The sequence below is a fragment of the Rhinatrema bivittatum genome, chromosome 8, assembly GCF_901001135.1.
Source record: "Rhinatrema bivittatum chromosome 8, aRhiBiv1.1, whole genome shotgun sequence".
NCBI classification, from domain to species: domain Eukaryota; kingdom Metazoa; phylum Chordata; class Amphibia; order Gymnophiona; family Rhinatrematidae; genus Rhinatrema; species Rhinatrema bivittatum.
This window is the reverse complement of record NC_042622.1, coordinates 81,050,652-81,069,134: the sequence shown is the minus strand read 5'-3', so window position 1 is coordinate 81,069,134 and position 18,483 is coordinate 81,050,652. Positions and strand designations below refer to the sequence as shown.

The window sequence follows — 18,483 nt, the reverse complement described above, 5'->3', positions numbered from 1 at the left end:
AGTGTCTATAGTTCAGAGATATGACGTGCAGAACATATTGCCTCCAGGAATACCGTCTTCAATATTAAGAGGCGTAGTAACAGACTGCGCATTGGTCTGAAGGAAGCCCCCGCTAGAAGATCAACTACCAGATTGAGGTTCCATAGGGGGACCAGCCACTTTAGGGGTGGTTGAAGTTGCTTAACCCCTTTTAGGAAACGGGCCAAGTCTGGATGAGCTGATACACTGATTCCGTTCACTTCGGCTCTGAAGCAGGAGAGGGCTGCTACTTGAACCTTGAGGGAGTTGAGAGACAACCCTTTCGTCATACCGTCCTCTAGAAATTCCAGAATCATGGAAATCTTGGTCATTTGAGGGGATACCCCGCAGTCCTCGCACCAGGCTTCGAATATTCTCCAGACATGTATATATGCCAGAGACGTTGAGAACTTCTGTCAATCACGGCCTTCAAGTAGCTGCGCTTCTTCAGGCAAGTCCTCTCAAGACTTGGGCACTGAGAGATGTGGCCAGTAGGTCCATGGCTGTGATGCCCCAGCGATTTATTATCAGTTGAAATGCTCTGGTCGACAGCACCCATTCCCCCAGGTCCAGGCTTTCTCTGTTGAGGAAGTCTGTTGAGACGTTGTTTTTTCCTGCAATGTGGGAGGCTGAGATCCCTTGTAGGTTTACCTCCGCCCATGCCATGAGAGGGTCTATCTCCAGAGACACCTGCTGGTTCCTGGTTCCTCCCTGGCAGTTGATGTAGGCAACCGTTGTAGCGTTGTCAAACATTACTCGAATTGCTTGCCCTTGGAGCCTGTGGTTGAATCGCAGGCACGCTAGTCTGACTGCTCGAGCTTCCAGGCGGTTTATTTTCCATCCCGCCTCTTCCTTGTTCCATTGTCCCTGGGCCGTCAGTTCCTGACAGCGGGCTCCCCACCCTTGGAGGCTTGCGTCTGTGGTGAGCACGATCCAGTTCAGTGGGGACAGGCTTACTCCTCTGCTTAGGTGGTCTTCCTGTGGCCACCACTGAAGCTGAAAACGTACCTCTGCTGGTAGTTGGAGGCGAATTGAGTAGTCCTGGGCAGTGGGTTCCAGCGTGACAGTAAGGAGCACTGGAGTGGTCGCATTTGAGCCCTTGTCCACGGAACGACCTCCAGGGTTGATGCCATGAGCCCAAGGACTTGAAAATAGTCCCATAACTTGGGGCATGTACTGGTCATCAATCGTCATAATTGTTCCATCAGCTTCCTCTTCCTCCAGGGAGGGAGGAAGACTTTGTTCTGTTTGGTGTCAAAACAGCCCCAGGTACTCCAGAGACTGGGAGGGCTGCAGACTGCTTTTGATTGTGTTCACGACCCAACCGAGTTCCTGCAGTAGGTTCTTGACTCTGCTGGTCACCTGTCTGCTCTCTTCCGAAGACTTTGCCTTGATCAGCCAGTCGTCCAAGTAAGGGTGTACCAAGATCCCTTCCTTCCTCAGTGTTCCCGTCACGACCACCATCATTTTGGAGAATGTTCTGGGGGCAGTTGCTAAGCCAAAAAAGAGCACTCAGAACTGGTAATGGTGTCCGAGTACCACAAAGCATAGAAAATGCTGGTGATCTTGATGGACTGGGATGTGAAGGTAGGCTTCGGAGAGGTCCAGGGAGGTTAGAGACTCTCCCGGTTGTACTGCCATTATTATGGAGCGGAGAGTCTCCATGCGGAAGTGTAGTACCCGCAGATGACAGTTGACGTTCTTGAGATCCAAGATGGATCCGAATGATCCTTCTTTCTTGGGAACGATAAAATAGATGGAATAATGCCCCGTATTTTGCTTGGGCGTAGGTACCAGAGTTATAGCCTTTAGACTGAGTAGTCTTGTCAGAGTGGATTCCACTGCCAGTCTCTTGGTGTGGGAGTGGCAGGGTGACATCATAAATTTGTCCCAAGGGATGCTGCAAAACTACAGAGAGTAACCTTCTCGAATGATGTTTAGTACCCATTTACCCGACGTGATTTCGACCCATCGTTGGTAGAAGAGGGAAAGCCGACCCCCTATTTCCTCTTCCTGTGGATGGGTCGGCCCATTCTCATTGGGAAGCATGGTTCGAGCCTGCCCCCGGACCTGTTCCTCTCTTGGTTTGTTGGTTCCGAAAGGGCTGGGACCTTCCGGATGGACGAGGGACCTGTAACGATGAGTTCCTGTAGGGTTGAAAGCGTTGGGAGCCTCTGCCCCTAGGTTTTCTGGGGGAGGGGCATTGGGATCTTTTACCCCTTTCTTCCGGTAGCCGAGGCACTGGAGATTCGCCCCACTTGCTGGCTAACTTTTCTAATTTGCTTCCGAATAGTAGAGATCCCTTAAAAGGCATTCTTGTGAGATTCGCCTTAGAAGTCACGTCTGCCAACCAGCTCCGCAACCATAACTGTCTTCTGGCCGCCACTACCAAGGCTACTCCTCTGGCTGAGGTTCACCCCAGGTCTGAGCTTGCGTCTTTCAGGAAGGCTGCTGCAGGTTCAATCGTTTCACCAGCATACGTTCCGGAATTATCTGTCTCTCTCGATAGCAGCAAGCAGGAAAGTGCCACCAGCGTGTAGCAGGAAGCAATCTGCAGTGTCATAGCTGTTGCGTCGAAGGCTTGCTTAAGGATGGATTCTAATCGTCTATCCTGAGTATCCTTCAATGCCACCCCTCCCTCCATTGGGATGGTTGTTCGCTTCGAGATGGCGCAGACCATGGCATCCACTTTCAGGTAACGCAGGCGATCCTTGGTCGATGGTTCCAGAGGGTACAAGGCTTCCAAGGCCCGACCTCCTTTAAAGTTTGCCTCCGGGGCATCCCACCCCAGGTCAATCAGTTCCTGGATGGCTTTCATCATTGGGAAATAGCATGAGGCCTTACAAAGGGACACCAAGATGGGGTTCTTCTTTTGTTCCGCCATAGGATCCGTGCCTAGAATCACCAGAGTCTTCAGAGTCTGGGAAACAAGGGATGGTAATTCATCCTTGTGGAAGAAGCAAAGCATGGTTCTGTATGGTTCGAAGCCTGGAGGGATGTCCCCTTCCTCCAGTGAGCCCCCATCATCATCTGAGGTGTCTGGATCCCTGTCAGAAAAATTCTTGGTGAGGCGAGACGTCTTGAGGCACCCAAGCAGGGTCAGGAGGGCCAGGTGCTCCCAGCTGGGGATTGACCCGGGTTACATCCGGGGCTGATTGAGCCTGCACGATGGCTTGCAGTCCCTGGAAAAATTCTAACCAGGAGAAGGACCCTGGGTCCATGTTAGTCCCAGGGGGAGTCCGAATAGGGGCCCCTGAAATGCCCTCTTGTGGAGATGCTATTTCAGAGTTGCATAGGTCTGGGGTGCTATCGTATGGAGTAGTTCTGGAACCATCCTCAGACTGTGAGGTTCCAGGCTTTGGTACCCCCTGGGCTTCTTCGCAACGATGACACAAGCAGGACTCCAGTTCAGGCTGTGCGGCTCTGATGTGGCAGGCTGCTCAAAGAGAGTGCCTTCTGAGCTTCTTGGATGCCGGTGCCATTGCCTTTGTGTATAGACGCACAGGTAATGTGCTTCGATATGCTCCTAGTTATGCACGTGTGCACTATGCGTGTGTAGTTTTGAGCACGGTTGTGCGTGTAGTTGTGCGCGCGTCTATGTTAGGGGTGCACAAGTTGGACACACTGACCATCCGGCCTGCTCCGCAAGTACCGACGGCCGAGAAGGGAAGATGGCGCCCCTCCAGACTGGGGCCTAGCCCAATCAAGGCTGCTCAACCCAATCAGTGTACCCTTCTACCTCGCCAGATGAAAAAACGGAATCGATACGGCACTCCTGGAGACCGGAGACCTTAAGTGAATGTTTTCTGCTTACCTGTTCTCAGCGCTTACCGGTCGCGTGCCAGAACGGTCTCCAGCTGCGGGGGGAGAGGACTTAACCTTCACCGCCGTGCTCGGATAAGCACCCGCTGCCTTTCAGCCGCTCTAGGGGCTAAGTCCATGCCGGAAGCCAGCTGCCAGACCAAGGCACACCTCTGAGGGATATCGACAATCGCCTCAGGAATTCTCAACTGGGGGAGGGACCCTTAGGTATCACCACAGGAGAGCAGGGCTCGATCCTCCTTAAGGTAAAATTTTTCTTCTTTTCTCTAACGCTGCTAAAGTGTGGGATAGCATCCGCATCTGCTAGGAGACGGAGAGATACTGAGGAGCTGAGGTCACTGCAGGGGTATATCTAGGGTGATGCCAGTTTGAAATCTGACTCCATCTCCCATCTGCTAGCAGAAGAACACATAACTCACTGGTCCTGAGTCCATCTGAATACACGCTAGGAAATACATTATCCCCTACAACTCACTTCTTGTGGGGCCCAGAATAATGTAAGCAGAACACTGACAGAACCTGAGAGAACATCCATTGCACTGTGCAGAAAGCCAATGGAAACTGAAGGACTGTGCTGCAACATTTACCGTTTCTTGCCCCTGAAGAATCCTAAGGACAGAGGTCTTATTATTTTAGGCACACCCCATAAGTACTGGCAGGCATCGTTCACTATTCAGAACCTGTTTGGCTTCTTACCTTTTTTCCAGTGGATCTGTCAGACACAAGAGCAGTGAGAAGCTGCAGGAGTGGGGAGAGATGGTAAGGAAACATCCCATAAACACTATCCAGGAGAATCGCAAGGCCCGTGTTAGGCTCCTGTTGACAGAGAGAGCAAGACACATCTTTCCTAAATGTGGCAGCTCAGAAAAAAACAAAAGCAAACATTTATCCCTTCCTGCTCCCCACTGCAGATCAACAAAATGCTCAGTCTCTGCACTACTTTTGATTCCTGGGCCAAAAAGGTGCTTTCTTAAACTCTACCACCAAATTAAGCTGTGACCTTTCCTTCAAGCCCCACAGGAGAGCACCTTGACGAATGGCTATGAATTATACTCACCATGCTCCAAAAAACCTCTGGCAGACTAGGAGCAGCTAATACACAACATGCTGTGTTGATAACATCCTACAAGTAGATATAAGAGAAAGAGAGAGAGAGAGAAAAAGAGAGAAAGATGGAGACAAAGTTATAAGAGTATTCTTGCTGCACTTGCCCAGTTCCTTACAGAAGCTTTATTTTCCCTTTGACTTACCAAAATATACTCAGAAAAGTGAATTTGTAGGGGGAGGGATACATAAAAAAGAATCCCTTGTTTTCTTCACACATACAACACTTGTTACTGCCCTCCCAGAGCTTTTTATTTATTTTATTTATTTAACAGTTCTATATAAAGCAGTTCAGGTAACATTGTTACTAATCACTTCGGTTCACATTTCAACAATTACAATGACAAAATAAAGAATAATTTATAATGTCTTACATAGAACAGGTGAAAGCAAGGGGAATAGTACTGTGTACATCTGGATGAGAAGCAGGGTCAGCACCTTGCATATGTTCATATTTTACAGGGTTAAGCCCTCACCTGTTGATTTCCCAGCGTGTGCTCCTCCAAAGTTGTCAGTGCAAATGAGAGAAGACCATAGATACACATACAGGCTGTGCTGGCAGTGCACTGAAAAGTAAACAAGTCACTGTGAGCAACAGCCTTCAACACTATCTCCAATATCACCAAAGGATGGGCAGCATACAGGAGCAGTCCCTGCCCCAGCAGCACCCAGTGCACAGTGCAAACACCCAGCAGCTCCTTCCCAGACCTTATCGAAAGGAAAATTGGTTCTTACCTGCTAATTTTCTTTCCTGTAGCACCACAGATCAGTCCAGACTCCTGGGTTTTGCCTCCCCTTCCAGCAGATGGAGACAGAGAAAGTTTTGTAGGCATCGCCTCTTAACCCGGTGTGCCACCTGCATCTCCTCAATATTGATTAGTACCCAAGCATAAAGGGCCGGATTTTAAAAGCCTTACGCGCGTAGGGGGGGGTTATGCACGCCGGGCCTATTTTAAAAAGGCCGGCGACACATGTGTAAGTCCCAGGGCTTTATTAAAGGGGCGGTCCGGGAGGAAGTGACGTCACTTCTCATGCCGGCTGCCTCTTAACGGAGCTCCCGTTCCCCGGAGCGATTTAGCACCATTTCGCCGCGATTACCCACGCGAATTTGAGCGTCTCACCCCAATTCTGGCAGCGGAAGTCAGCGGGCACATGACGGGGAAAAAAAAACCGATCGACTTTCAGCAATTTTCTTATCATAAAGGGGGAGAAACGCCGGCCCTACAGGATTCTAAAATGGCGGCTGCACGTGATTCGGCGGGCTCCGGGGGTGAGGAAGGCCCATCGGACACCCTGGACTCAACGCTACCATCTCGCTCTGAACTGCGATCATGGTTCATGGAAATAAAGCAGGACATAAAGTCTTTTAAAAAGGAGATTGCTGTCACCCTACAAGAGATGAGAGAGGACCATGCTGACCTTTGCCGCAGGCTGGATGAGGCGTTCACTCGGTTGGATGACCATGAGGAGCGTTGGACTCACCAACATAAAGCGGTGGCCGCCCTCCAATCCTCACAGGGGGAGCTAGAAGATAAACTGAAAGACCTGGAAAACAGGTCCCGGAGGTGCAACCTGCGCTTCAAGGGCATCCCTGACACAGCTGAATACTCCGACTGTACTCTGGTAATACAGCAAATCTGTACTTTGATCCTTGGAGACAATGGAAATGATGGCGACGCCGGCGTTTCTTCTCCTCCAGACCCCCGGATTGACCGGGCTCATCGGATCTTGGGACCTCGGAGTGGCAACCGGCCACGGGATATCGTCGTTTGTTTTCACTCATTTACCTATAAAGAACACATTGCTACTGCAGCTAGGAAGCACCGTACCTGGTCCTGGAATGATCATGAAATTTCTGTCTACGCAGACCTGGCCTCCAGCACCTTACGGAAGCGATTTGAGTTTCGGCCCATCACCTCAGCATTATCTGCAGCGTCCGTTCGCTACAGGTGGCTATTCCCTTTCAGCTTATGGTTCCAGGTGGAAGGTCGGTCCTTTAAAGTACGCACTCTGGATGCCGCAGCACAGGCTTTGAAAGAGGCAGGCCTGACGGCGGACCTTTCCGGCTTACCAACTGCAGCTGCCACGATCTCCAAGCCTGCCGCCCCTCGTTGGCAAAGGGTTGCTAAGGGAGGCCGTCGTCTGCGCAGAAATATCAGTGGAGAACTGCATTCAGACACACGTACCTGACTCCCTGGATTGTGCTGTTCTCAGTGATGATTTCCTTTTTCTGCATTCTGGCAGGGACATGTGGGAGTACTTTCGCTCCTCGGGTTCATTGGTTATCTTGCTCCGTGGGTAATCTCTGTTTATGCTACGTTAGCTATTGTCTATAACTTTCTTTATCAGGCTCTGGGGAGGGGAGGATCCATCGCCCGGTATGGAGATTTCCTCCCATTCTTTCCAGGAACGAGTTTTTCCTTCCTGGGTGGCTTTGGGGTTGGTGGGGGAGGGGGGAGGGGGGAGGGGTGTTTTGCCTCAAATTTAATTGTTCTGTTACAAGGTTCGGTGGGGGGGGGCGGATCTCTTTGGGGGCTCATTCACTGTTCAGCAGGGGTTGGGTGTATGCTTTGGTGGGAGGTTGGTTACACTATCTATGTCTACCGTGACATTTGTATCACTTAATGTGAAAGGTTTAAATTCGGGGCGCAAGCGTCGGCTTTTATTCCAGGAATTGGGGAGGTTATCCGCTGATGTGATCTTCCTGCAAGAAACTCATCTTAGACAGCGCTATGAGGGTCTTTTACGCTCTACTGCTTTCCCTAACCAATATTGGGCTGCGGCACCGTCCACCTCCAAATATGCTGGGGTGGGAATCCTAATTCGTGGCACGGTTCCTTTTGAGCTTCGTGACGCACATCCCGACCCACACGGTCGCTATCTCCTGCTCAATGTGCTCCTAGGAGGGGAAGCGTTTGCCCTTTGCTCCATCTATGGCCCTACCTCTCACAAAGCAGAGTTTTATACCACACTATATTCAGTTTTGGAAGATAAAGCTGAGGGCAGTGTCATATTGGGGGGTGATTTCAATTTAACGCTAAACCCGCATGTAGACAATTCCACTGGGACTAGCTCCGATTCCGCCCGGTCTCGGAAGGCTCTTAAACACATTCTCACCCTGATTGCGGGGGTGGATGTCTGGCGAGCCCGCTTTCCCACTTCTCGTTATTATTCTTATTACTCCACCCCACATGACACCTACTCTCGTATTGATATGTTTCTGATGGATAAAGCGAGAATCACGGCTGTGCGGGAGGTGGACATTGACCCTATTGTGTGGTCTGACCATGCCCCGGTCTGGTTCAGGTTGCGTTTGCAGCAACACGATCCCGGCCATAAATATTGGCGTCTTAATGACTCTCTTTTAGAAGATAGCGCCTTTCATAAACAATTGGTGTCCGAGATACAGGAGTACACACGCCTCAATGATGTCGGTGACGTTACCCCGGGAACGTTATGGGAATGTTTGAAATGTGTTCTTCGGGGTTCCCTAATAGCTCGAGCAACCTATGTTAAAAAGCAGAGGGAGGGGGAACGCCAGACCCTGCTGACCACCTTGCGGAAGCTAGAACGGACGCATATGCGTGGTACGACTTCTTCTACCTTGAAAGGGTCTATTCAGGAGCTCAAGGATAGAATAATGTCCCTGGATTCAGCCAAAATAGCTCATCAGTTAGACCTTGCCAAACAAACTTTTTTTGAAGGCGGCAATAAAGCCGGGCGATACCTTGCCCAAACGCTTAAACGGAAACAATCTCATGCCTTTATTTCTAAAATTAAAAATCATATGGGGCAGATACTTACCGATGATTCCTCCATAAGGCAGCGCTTCCAACAGTTTTATTCTCAATTATATAGTTGTGATCCTACTATACAGGAGGGTGCCATTGAAGCCTATCTTGCCCAAACTCCACTTCCTACCTTAACGTCTGCCCAACGGCAATTTCTGGATAAGGATATCACTGCCTTCGAGCTGGAGGAGGCTATCCGCTCTCTTAAGCTGGGAAAGTCTCCAGGGCTTGATGGCTATACCCCGAGGTTTTATAAGAAATTTGCCACGGCACTGTCCCCCCTCCTACTTAGGTTCTTTAATTCTTTACGGGCCGGGGCTCCTTTATCCGCTTTAGCTAATACAGCAGGGATCACGTTATTGGCGAAGCCCGGACGGGACCCCACGGTTTGTGGATCGTACAGACCGATCTCCCTTTTAAATGTCGATGTTAAATTACTAGCCAAAATTTTAGCTAATCGCCTAAATTGTTTTATTGCTCAATTGGTACATGTTGATCAGGCGGGGTTTATACCCGGTAGAACCACTGCGGACAATGTTCATAGAATTTTAGATGCCATCTGGGCCGTACAGAAGCACCACATCCCAGCTTTAGCCTTATCCATCGACGCTGAGAAGGCGTTCGATATGGTGCATTGGCCTTTCCTTTTTCAAACGATGGAGGGCATGGGATTTGGTGCTTTCTTTCTGACCTGGCTTCGCCAACTTTATGATTCTCCTAGAGCTTGTCTAAAGGTTAATGGGGGCTATTCTGCGTCTTTCCCAGTCCGAAGGGGTACTAGGCAAGGGTGTCCTTTATCCCCATTACTTTTTGCACTTTTTCTTGAACCCTTTGCCATTAATATCCGCCGCAACCCCAGTATCACTGGTGTCGAGTTGGGTGTTACCTCTATTAAGATATCCCTTTATGCTGATGATATCTTATTAACCCTAACTGACCCGGCAACTTCCTTGGAGGAGCTTATGGGCGAAATGGTTCTTTTCAGTGGCGCCTCAGGCTTTAAGGTTAACTGGGACAAGTCTGAGATTCTTAATCTCAATCTCTCACCCAGGTCGGTCCGTCATTTACAGCATTTGTTTCCCTTTAAATGGGCTACCTCCCAGATTAAATACTTGGGGATTCAGTTGAGCACCACTCAGGACTTATTGGTTCTTAATTACGCAACCCTATGGAAACGACTAGATAAGGATATGGAAGAGTGGAGCAGATATCACATCTCCTGGCTGGGCAGAATGGCGGTTTTCAAAATGCACGTGCTGCCAAAACTTCTCTATTTATTTCAGACCCTCCCAGTTCTGGTCCCTCCTTCCTTGCTTCGGCAATGGCAAAAGAGCTGCATGACCTTTATTTGGGCGGGCAGACGACCGAGGGTTGCCAGGGAGGTGCTTATGCGCACCAAATTGAGTGGAGGGCTTGGAGTGCCGGATCTTTCCCGATATTTTCGGGCAGCTCAGTTTAAAAAGTTAGTGGATTTGCACATGACTAGACGCCCCAAATCGTGGGTCCTATTTGCTCAAGCATTGTTAGGGTCTATCCCTATCCAAAGCCTTATCTGGCAGCCTAAGTCTACTTGGTTAATTGACACGGCTGCGGTGCTCCCCCCCACTACTCACATGCTACTGCAACTGTGGCACAAATATCGCACCACTCTGGTGGGTGATAGGGAGTACCACTCCTGTACTAATTTATACGTTAACACGGCTTTTCGCCCTGGCTTTGAGAGTTCAGTTTTTCTCACTTGGCGGAGACGGGGTATTCATCAATGGGGGCATATTTGGGGTTCCAATTCTATACGTCCTTTCCCTGATATACAGCGGGCTTATTCCCTACCTGATTCCGCTATATATCCCTATTTCCAATTGACCCATTTTGCGAAGACTCAGATGCTGGCGGTGCATCTTAACGCTGAACCATCTGCCTTTGAAAAGCTATGTGAGAAGGCGAATACTTGCTCACGGGCTATGTCCCAGATTTACCAAATGTTGTTACCCCAGTCCCCGCCTAACTACAAGTTTCAACTATTGTGGGAACGGGACTTGCAGGTATCCTGGACCCCGCAGATTTGGAAGACTATCTTTCAAACCCTGGGTAAAGGTTACATAGCTGCCTCGCTTATTGAGAATTCTTATAAAGTCCTATATCGGTGGTATATGACTCCTGTAAAATTACATAAGTTTACGCCTATGTACCCAGATCATTGTTGGCGGCTATGTTCGATTGTGGGTAGTTATTATCATATGTGGTGGGACTGTCCTAAATTGCAGCCGCTTTGGTGTGCAATCTTCCACTGGCTGTGTGATTTTGTGCCGGAGATGCCACCGCCCACAGCTGCGCAGGCGTTATTGGGTGCTAAAATACCAGGGCTTTCTGCGGATCAAAATAAACTGGCTCACTTTGTTTTCACTGCTTGTCGTTGCGAAATTGCTCGTTTGTGGAGATCCCCCACAGTTCCCACAAAAGCAGCCGTACAACATAGGGTGCATAACATTTTTATATTATCAAAAATCACAGCATTTAAGCACAACCAGACTTCACGATTTGACATGCTATGGCGCCCCTATCAACGGTGGTACTCATCCATGACCTCTGACTTTCCAGGATCGCAGTGACCCCTTTTGCTTAGACATAATTGTTTGCCCCTTTGTGATGTGATTCTCCCTACCTTTCCTAAATTGCACACTATTGAGGCACGGGGGGGGGGGGGGGGAAGGGGATTGGTAAGTTAAACTACCGCCTTGATATCGTTTCAGGTTTTCTACCTTTGATATGCAGACTACTGATTTGTGTCTCTGTCGCAGTTTCCAATGTATGACAGCTTATATTTGTTTATATGGCACTATTGGACTGAGTTTTACTGTTCTGTTGATATTCTCCATGGTTTGTTAAATCTGTTCTTTCGATTTAATAAAAATTTTACAAATTAAAAAAAAAAAAAAAAAGGGGCGGTCCGGGGGGTGGGCGGGGGCAGGGCCAGAAGCTCCGACCACAGCAGCCATTGCCACTTTGTTGGAGGATCGCAACCCGGCACGCTGCTGGCGCGCGCAACTTGCGCCTGCCCAGAGGCAGGCACAAATTGTAAGATAAAGGTCAGGGGGGTTTAGAGTAGGGGTGGGGGGGTGGGGGAGGAGGAAGGTCAGGCTAGGGGGAAGGGAATGGGGGAAGGCAGTGCGGCTCAGCGCACACAAGGTGCACAATTATGCACCCCCTTGCACACGCCGACCCCTGATTATATAACTTGCATGTGCCTGCGCATGTTATAAAATCGTGTGCCCATTAAAATTTACCCCAAAATATTTAACAAAACGTTCAACCAATTAACTCTACTGTATCTCCCGGAATGAGCAGAGGACAAGGAAATTCGTAAGTAAATTTAGAACACTTCTTAAATGGACTAATGAGAAACCTATGCCATTCTTCAGAATTAATCAGAATTATTACAGTAGACAGATTGAGCGGACTCTCAAACTCCTCTCAACCACTGGGCGGAACTCTGGACTGATCTGTGGTACTAGAGGAACGAAAATTAGCAGGAAAGAACTAATTTTCCTTTCCCTGTTGTTAAGCGCCAAAACACGCTTTATGATGCTTACCCAGGGATACAACACCACCTAGATTTTGTAAAAAGCATAATTTTTTATTGGTTAATATAAGTATTCTTGGGAGATGCTGGATGCCCTTTCTCTGACAAACTGAACACCAGCATCCCGTTTGTATACATGAACTGATCCTTCTTTTATAGGTAAAATATAATACAATGCTAGGTCAGAAATTCTGAAAATGCGTGACCACTTGGAGAATCATTTACATAGGCTGTCATGTCAACTGCATGATAGAGTATCCCTAAACTACTCTAAGCAGTTCTCCAAGTTGGGGCCCATTTACCATCACTCTTTAGATACTCCTTTGTTCTGTTAAAATCTTGCGCTCAGGGAAATCGTTATATCTTAGGCTGTGTGCTGTGTTTACAGATGCCCATTACATTTGCCCCTGTAACCAACATTCTAGCCTGAGGTTCTAACCGTTGCCTTCTGCTTTTGTGACCCTATAATTAGGCATCACAAATTGTCGCCAGCTTCAACTGCTATCCAGGTATCCTTGGAATTCCTCCAGGTCAGGCTCAGTAGGGCATTTAAAGTTCACATAGCCAGAAAGGCTAAGATAGCAGAGGATTCTGGGTCGGTTGCCGTCTCCATGTTGGTCTCAAGCTCAGGCACACATATCACTGTACGTACCCAGAACAGTCCAGACTCCTGGGATGTACCAAAGCTTCCCTAACCAGGGGTGAGAATGTGAGAGTCCTGCTCGAAGAACACTTTCACCAAAATTGTCGACGTCCAGAACCTGGACGTCCAACTGGCAGTGTCTGGCAAAGGTATGTAAAACTTCCAAGTAGCCACCCTGCAAATCTCTTGCGGCGAAACCAGTTGACATTCTGTCTAGGAGGCTGCCTGCGAACAGGTAGGATGAGCCCTTAATCCCTCTAGGATGGGTTGACTGCAACAGATACATGCGGAACCAATAGCCTCCTTCAACCAATGCGCTATAGTTCCTGGGTAGCTTTCAAGTTCCCTTTTAAGTTTCTTGATGAAGTCTGGCCTGAAAAAATGTTCCTTTTGATGCCTTTTGACCCTTTTTTGCATTATTCCATAGCACAAAAAGGTGATCAGACAATATGAAACTATTAGTGACCTTTAGATAGCGCAACAATGCCTTTCTGACATCCGTCTTAATTCCTTTGCATGAGGTATGTCAATCTCTAGATTTGTAAAGGTCAGAAGCGCCACTGACTGACTTAAGTGGAATGCTGAAACTACCTTTGGCAGAAAAGACGGAACTGTCCTCAGGGAGACCCGAATCCAAAATTTGCAAAATGGGCTCCTTACATGACAGGGCTTGAAGTTCAGACACCCTTCTGGCTGAACAAATCGCCACCAAGAAAACCACTTTCAAAGTCAGATCTTTTATGGTGGCTCTTTTAAGAGGCTCAAATGGTGCCTCGCACATGCCCTTGAGGACCAAGTTAAGGCTCTAGGAAGGACACACCTTACAAATGCTTCACTCTGTGGAGGAAACACACCACATCCGGATGCGCAGCCACAGTTGTTCCATGAACCTTGCCCTGCAAGCAGCCCAAGGCCAACACCTGCACTCCCAGGGAACTAAAGGACAAACCTTTCTTTATGCCACTATAAAAAAGTCAGAATCTGCGCCACCAATGCTCGCCAAGGATCAACCCCCTGATCCGTACACCAAGACTCAAAGACTCTCCAAACCCGGACATATGCCAAGGAAGTCGAGGTCTTACGAGCTTGCAGCAGAGTAGAAATAACATCTTCATATATCCTTTTGTCCTTAATTGCTTCCTTTCAAAAGCCAAGCCACTAGACAAAAGCGATCTGCTTGATCTGAAAGTATAGAGCCCTACAGTAGAAGATTTGGTAGATGGCCCAGCCTCAGGGGGCCATCCACTGCTAGTTTGAGCAGATCCACAACCAAGGCCTTCGTGGCCACTCTGGAGCCACGAGAATCACCTTTCCTAGGTGGACTTCTATCCACCTTAGAATCTTGCCCACCAGAGGCCATGGAGGAAACACGTAGATCAGAATGTTGTGTCGTCAAGGCAGCATCAGGGTATCGATCCCTTCTACTCCTTACTCTCTTCTGCGACTGAAGAAATGTGGTGCCTTGGCATTCCTTTGGGTCGTCACCAGATCCATATGAGGCATGCTCCACCTGTGAGAAATAAGCGTCATTGCTTCCTCCGATAGCTCCCATTCTCCTGGAACCAATTGTTGTCGGCTGAGAAAATCCGCCTGCACATTGTCTGAACCCACTATGTGCAACACCACTATCAAGGCCAGATGCTGCTCCACCCAGGACATCAGCATCTCCACTTCCAGAGCAACCGCTCAACTCTTGGTACCCCCTGGCGGTTGATGTAGGTCACAGTCATCGCATTGTCTGTCAGAACTCTGACTGCACATTTCTGTAGAAGGGGAAGAAATCCTTCCAGAGCTAGCCACACTGCCCTCGTCTCTAGGCGACCGATGAACTAGGTCGCTTCCTCCACTGACCATTCGCCCTGCATCGACTGGGACTGACATACAGCCCCCCCTCCCCATCCCAACCGGTGAGACTGGCATTAGTAGTCACTACCATCCATTGAGGCACCGCAAGGTCCATCCTGTGGTACAAATGGTCCTGGCCAAGCCACCACAAAAGACTGGACCTGGCAAGCTCTGTAAGCAGTAGCGGAAGGTGAAACTGCTCTGAAATCGGATCCCACTGGGATAGCAATGCTTTCTGTAGAGGTCTTATATGGGACCAGCTCCAATGTCGAGGCCATGGAACAGAGGTCTTGCAAGTAATTCCTGACACTGAGTACTCGGGTCTCCAACAGGTTGCAAACTTGTGCCTATAGCTTGGCAATCCACTCCTCCATGAGAAAGACCTTTCCCAAACAGGTATCAAAGCGCACGCCCAAGAACTCCAGAACCTGTGGAGAAAGGCGGCTCTTGGCCAGGTTCACAACCAAACCCAAGGATCTCAAGCGGTACAAGACCATTTTCACCGCCTGTCTGCAAAGGTCCTCTGACTTCGCTCAGATGAGCCAATTGTCCAGATATGGATGAACCAGCACACCTTCCTTTCTGAGGGCTGCCACTACCACCACCATTACCTTGGTGAAAGTCCTCGGAGCAGTGGCTAGACCAAACGAAAGAGCACAAAACTGAAAATGCTTCCCGAGGATCATGAATCTGAGGTATCTCTGTTGATCCCGGCAGATTCTAATGTGTAAATACGCTCTGTTAGATCCAGGGAAGCCAAGAACTCCCCGCTACTCACCGCCACGGGGAACCTTGAGAGCCAGATTTAGAACATAAGAACATAAGAAATTGCCATGCTGGGTCAGACCAAGGGTCCATCAAGCCCAGCATCCAGTTTCCAACAGAGGCCAAAACCAGGCCACAAGAACCTGGCAATTACCCAAACACTAAGAAGAACCGTTGCTACTGATGCAATTAACAGCAGTGGCTATTCCCTAAGTATAATTGATTAATAGCCATTAATGGACTTCTCCTCCAAGAACTTATCCAAACCTTTTTTGAACCCAGCTACACTAACTGCACTAACCACCTCCTCTGGCAACAAATTCCAGAGCTTTATTGTGCGTTGAGTGAAAAAGAATTTTCGCCGATTAGTCTTAAATGTGTTACTTGCTAACTTCATGGAATGCCCCCAATTCCTTCTATTATTCGAAAGTGTAAATAACAGAGTCACATCTACTCGTTCAAGACCTCTCATGATCTTAAAGACCTCTATCATATCCCCCCTCAGCCGTCTCTTCTCCAAGCTGAACAGCCCTAACCTCTTCAGCCTTTCCTCATAGGGGAGCTGTTCCATCCCCTTTATCATTTTGGTTGCCCTTCTCTGTACCTTCTCCATCGCAACTATATCTTTTTTGAGATGCGGTGACCAGCATTGTACACAGTATTCAAGGTGCGGTCTCACCATGGAGCGATACAGAGGCATTATGACATTTTCTAATCTATTAACCATTCCCTTCCTAATAATTCCTAATATTTTGTTTGCTTTTTTGACTGCTGCAGCACACTGAGCCGACGATTTTAAAGTATTATCCACTATGATGCCTAGATTTTTTTCCTGGGTGGTAGCTCCTAATATGGAACCTAACATTGTGTAACTACAGCAAGGGTTATTTTCCCTATATGCAACACCTTGCACTTGTCCACATTAAATTTCATCTGCCATTTGGATGTCCAATCTTCCAGTCTTGCAAGGTCCTCCTGTAATGTATCACAGTCTGCTTGTGATTTAACTAGTCTGAATAATTTTGTATCATCCGCAAATTTGATAACCTCACTCGTCGTATTCCTTTCCAGATCATTTATATATATATTGGAAAGCACTGGTCCAAGTACAGATCCCTGAGGCACTCCACTGTTTACCCTTTTCCACTGAGAAAATTGACCATTTAATCCTACTCTCTGTTTCCTGTCTTTTAACCAGTTTGTAATCCACGAAAGGACATCACCTCCTATCCCATGACTTTTTAGTTTTCGTAGAAGCCTCTCATGAGGGACTTTGTCAAACGCCTTCTGAAAATCCAAATACACTACATCTACCGGTTCACCTTTATCCACATGTTTATTAACCCCCTTCAAAAAAATGAAGCAGATTTGTTAGGCAAGACTTCCCTTGGGTAAATCCATGTTGACTGTATTCCATTAAATCATGTCTTTCTATATGCTCCACGATTTTAATCTTGAGAATAGTTTCCACTATTTTTCCCGGCACTGAAGTCAGGCTCACTGCTCTATAGTTACCCGCATCGCCCCTGGAGCCTTTTTTAAATATTGGGGTTACATTGGCCACCCTCCAGTCTTCAGGTACAATGGATGATTTTAAAGATAGGTTACAAATTTTAACTAATAGATAGAAATTTCAGTTTTTGAGTTCCTTCAGTACCCTAGGATGCATACCATCCGGTCCAGGTGATTTGCTATTCTTTAGTTTGTCAATCTGGCCTACTCTACATTTTCCAGGTTCACAGTGATTTTGTTCAGGTCGTCTGACTCATCACTCCTGAAAATCATCTCTGGAACTGGTATCTCCCCAACATCCTCATTAGTAAACACAGAGGCAAAGAATTCATTTAGTCTTTCTGCAATGGCCTTATCTTCCCTAAGAGCTCCTTTAACCCCTCTGTCATCTAATGGTCCAACCGACTCCCTCACAGGTTTCTTGCTTTGGATATATTTAAAAAGTTTTTAATTTGAGTTTTTGCCTCTATGGCCAACTTCATTTCAAATTCTCTCTTCACCTGTCTTATCAATGTTTTACACTTAACTTGACAATGCTTATGTTTTATCCTATTTTCTTCAGATGGATCCTTCTTCCAGTTTTTGAAGGATGTTTTTTTGGCTAAAATAGCCTCGTTCACCTCACCTTTTAACCATGTCGGTAATCGTTTTGCCTTCCTTCCACCTTTCTTAATGCGTGGAATATATATGGACTGTGCCTCTAGGATTGTATTTTTAATCCATGTCCAAGCCTGTTGAACACTTTTAACCTTTGCAGCTGCACCTTTTGGGGAGGTGGGAGCCTGCAACCACTGTTTAACTCCAGATGATTTATCAACAATCGGGATTCCTCCACTGACCATTGCCCCTGCACTGATCTGTCCTGACAAACCGCTCCCCAACCAGAGAGGCTGGCATCCATAGGGACCACCGTCCAAGTGGGAACTTCCAGGGTCACCCCCCGGCGTAAATTGTCTGAGATGAGCCACCAATCCAGACTGGAACGTGCAGAGTCTGTAAGAGGAAGAAGGAGATTAAATTGTTCGGATACCGGGTTCCAACAGGATAGCAATGCTGATTGAAGAGGTCTCATATGAGCAAAGGCCCATGGGACTAGCTCCAAGGTTGAAGCCATCGAACCGAGGACTCTCAAGTAATCCCAGACTCTTGGAGGACACTTGGCACAACAAATCCCAAACTTGCCCTTGCAGTTTGGTTATTCGCTCCTCGGTCAGGAAAACCTTCCCCAGCTGTGTGTCGAAGAGGGCTCCCAGGAACTGCAGGGACTGGGAGGGAACAAGATGACTCTTGGCTAGGTTGACCACCCAACCTAGAGACCGCAACAGATGAAGAACTCTGTGCACCGCAGCATGAAAAAGAGACTCAGACTTCGCCCGAATCAGCCAATCGTCCAGATACGGATG

At 48.0% G+C, this 18,483-nt stretch overlaps 1 protein-coding gene across 6 annotated transcripts in view; it reads right to left on the bottom strand.

The window, feature by feature from the left end:
• Positions 1-18,483, bottom strand: part of NUP188 (nucleoporin 188) — a 370,052-nt gene that overhangs the window by 238,626 nt on the left and 112,943 nt on the right. For all 6 annotated transcript variants that reach the window (XM_029612592.1, XM_029612589.1, XM_029612591.1 and 3 more), the window contains exons 12-14: positions 5,421-5,510; positions 4,898-4,963; positions 4,537-4,656 (exon numbers count right to left, since the gene is read on the bottom strand). In XM_029612592.1, the coding sequence (XP_029468452.1) occupies positions 4,537-4,656; positions 4,898-4,963; positions 5,421-5,510 (276 nt within the window). The remainder of the gene's footprint in view (positions 1-4,536; positions 4,657-4,897; positions 4,964-5,420; positions 5,511-18,483) is intronic.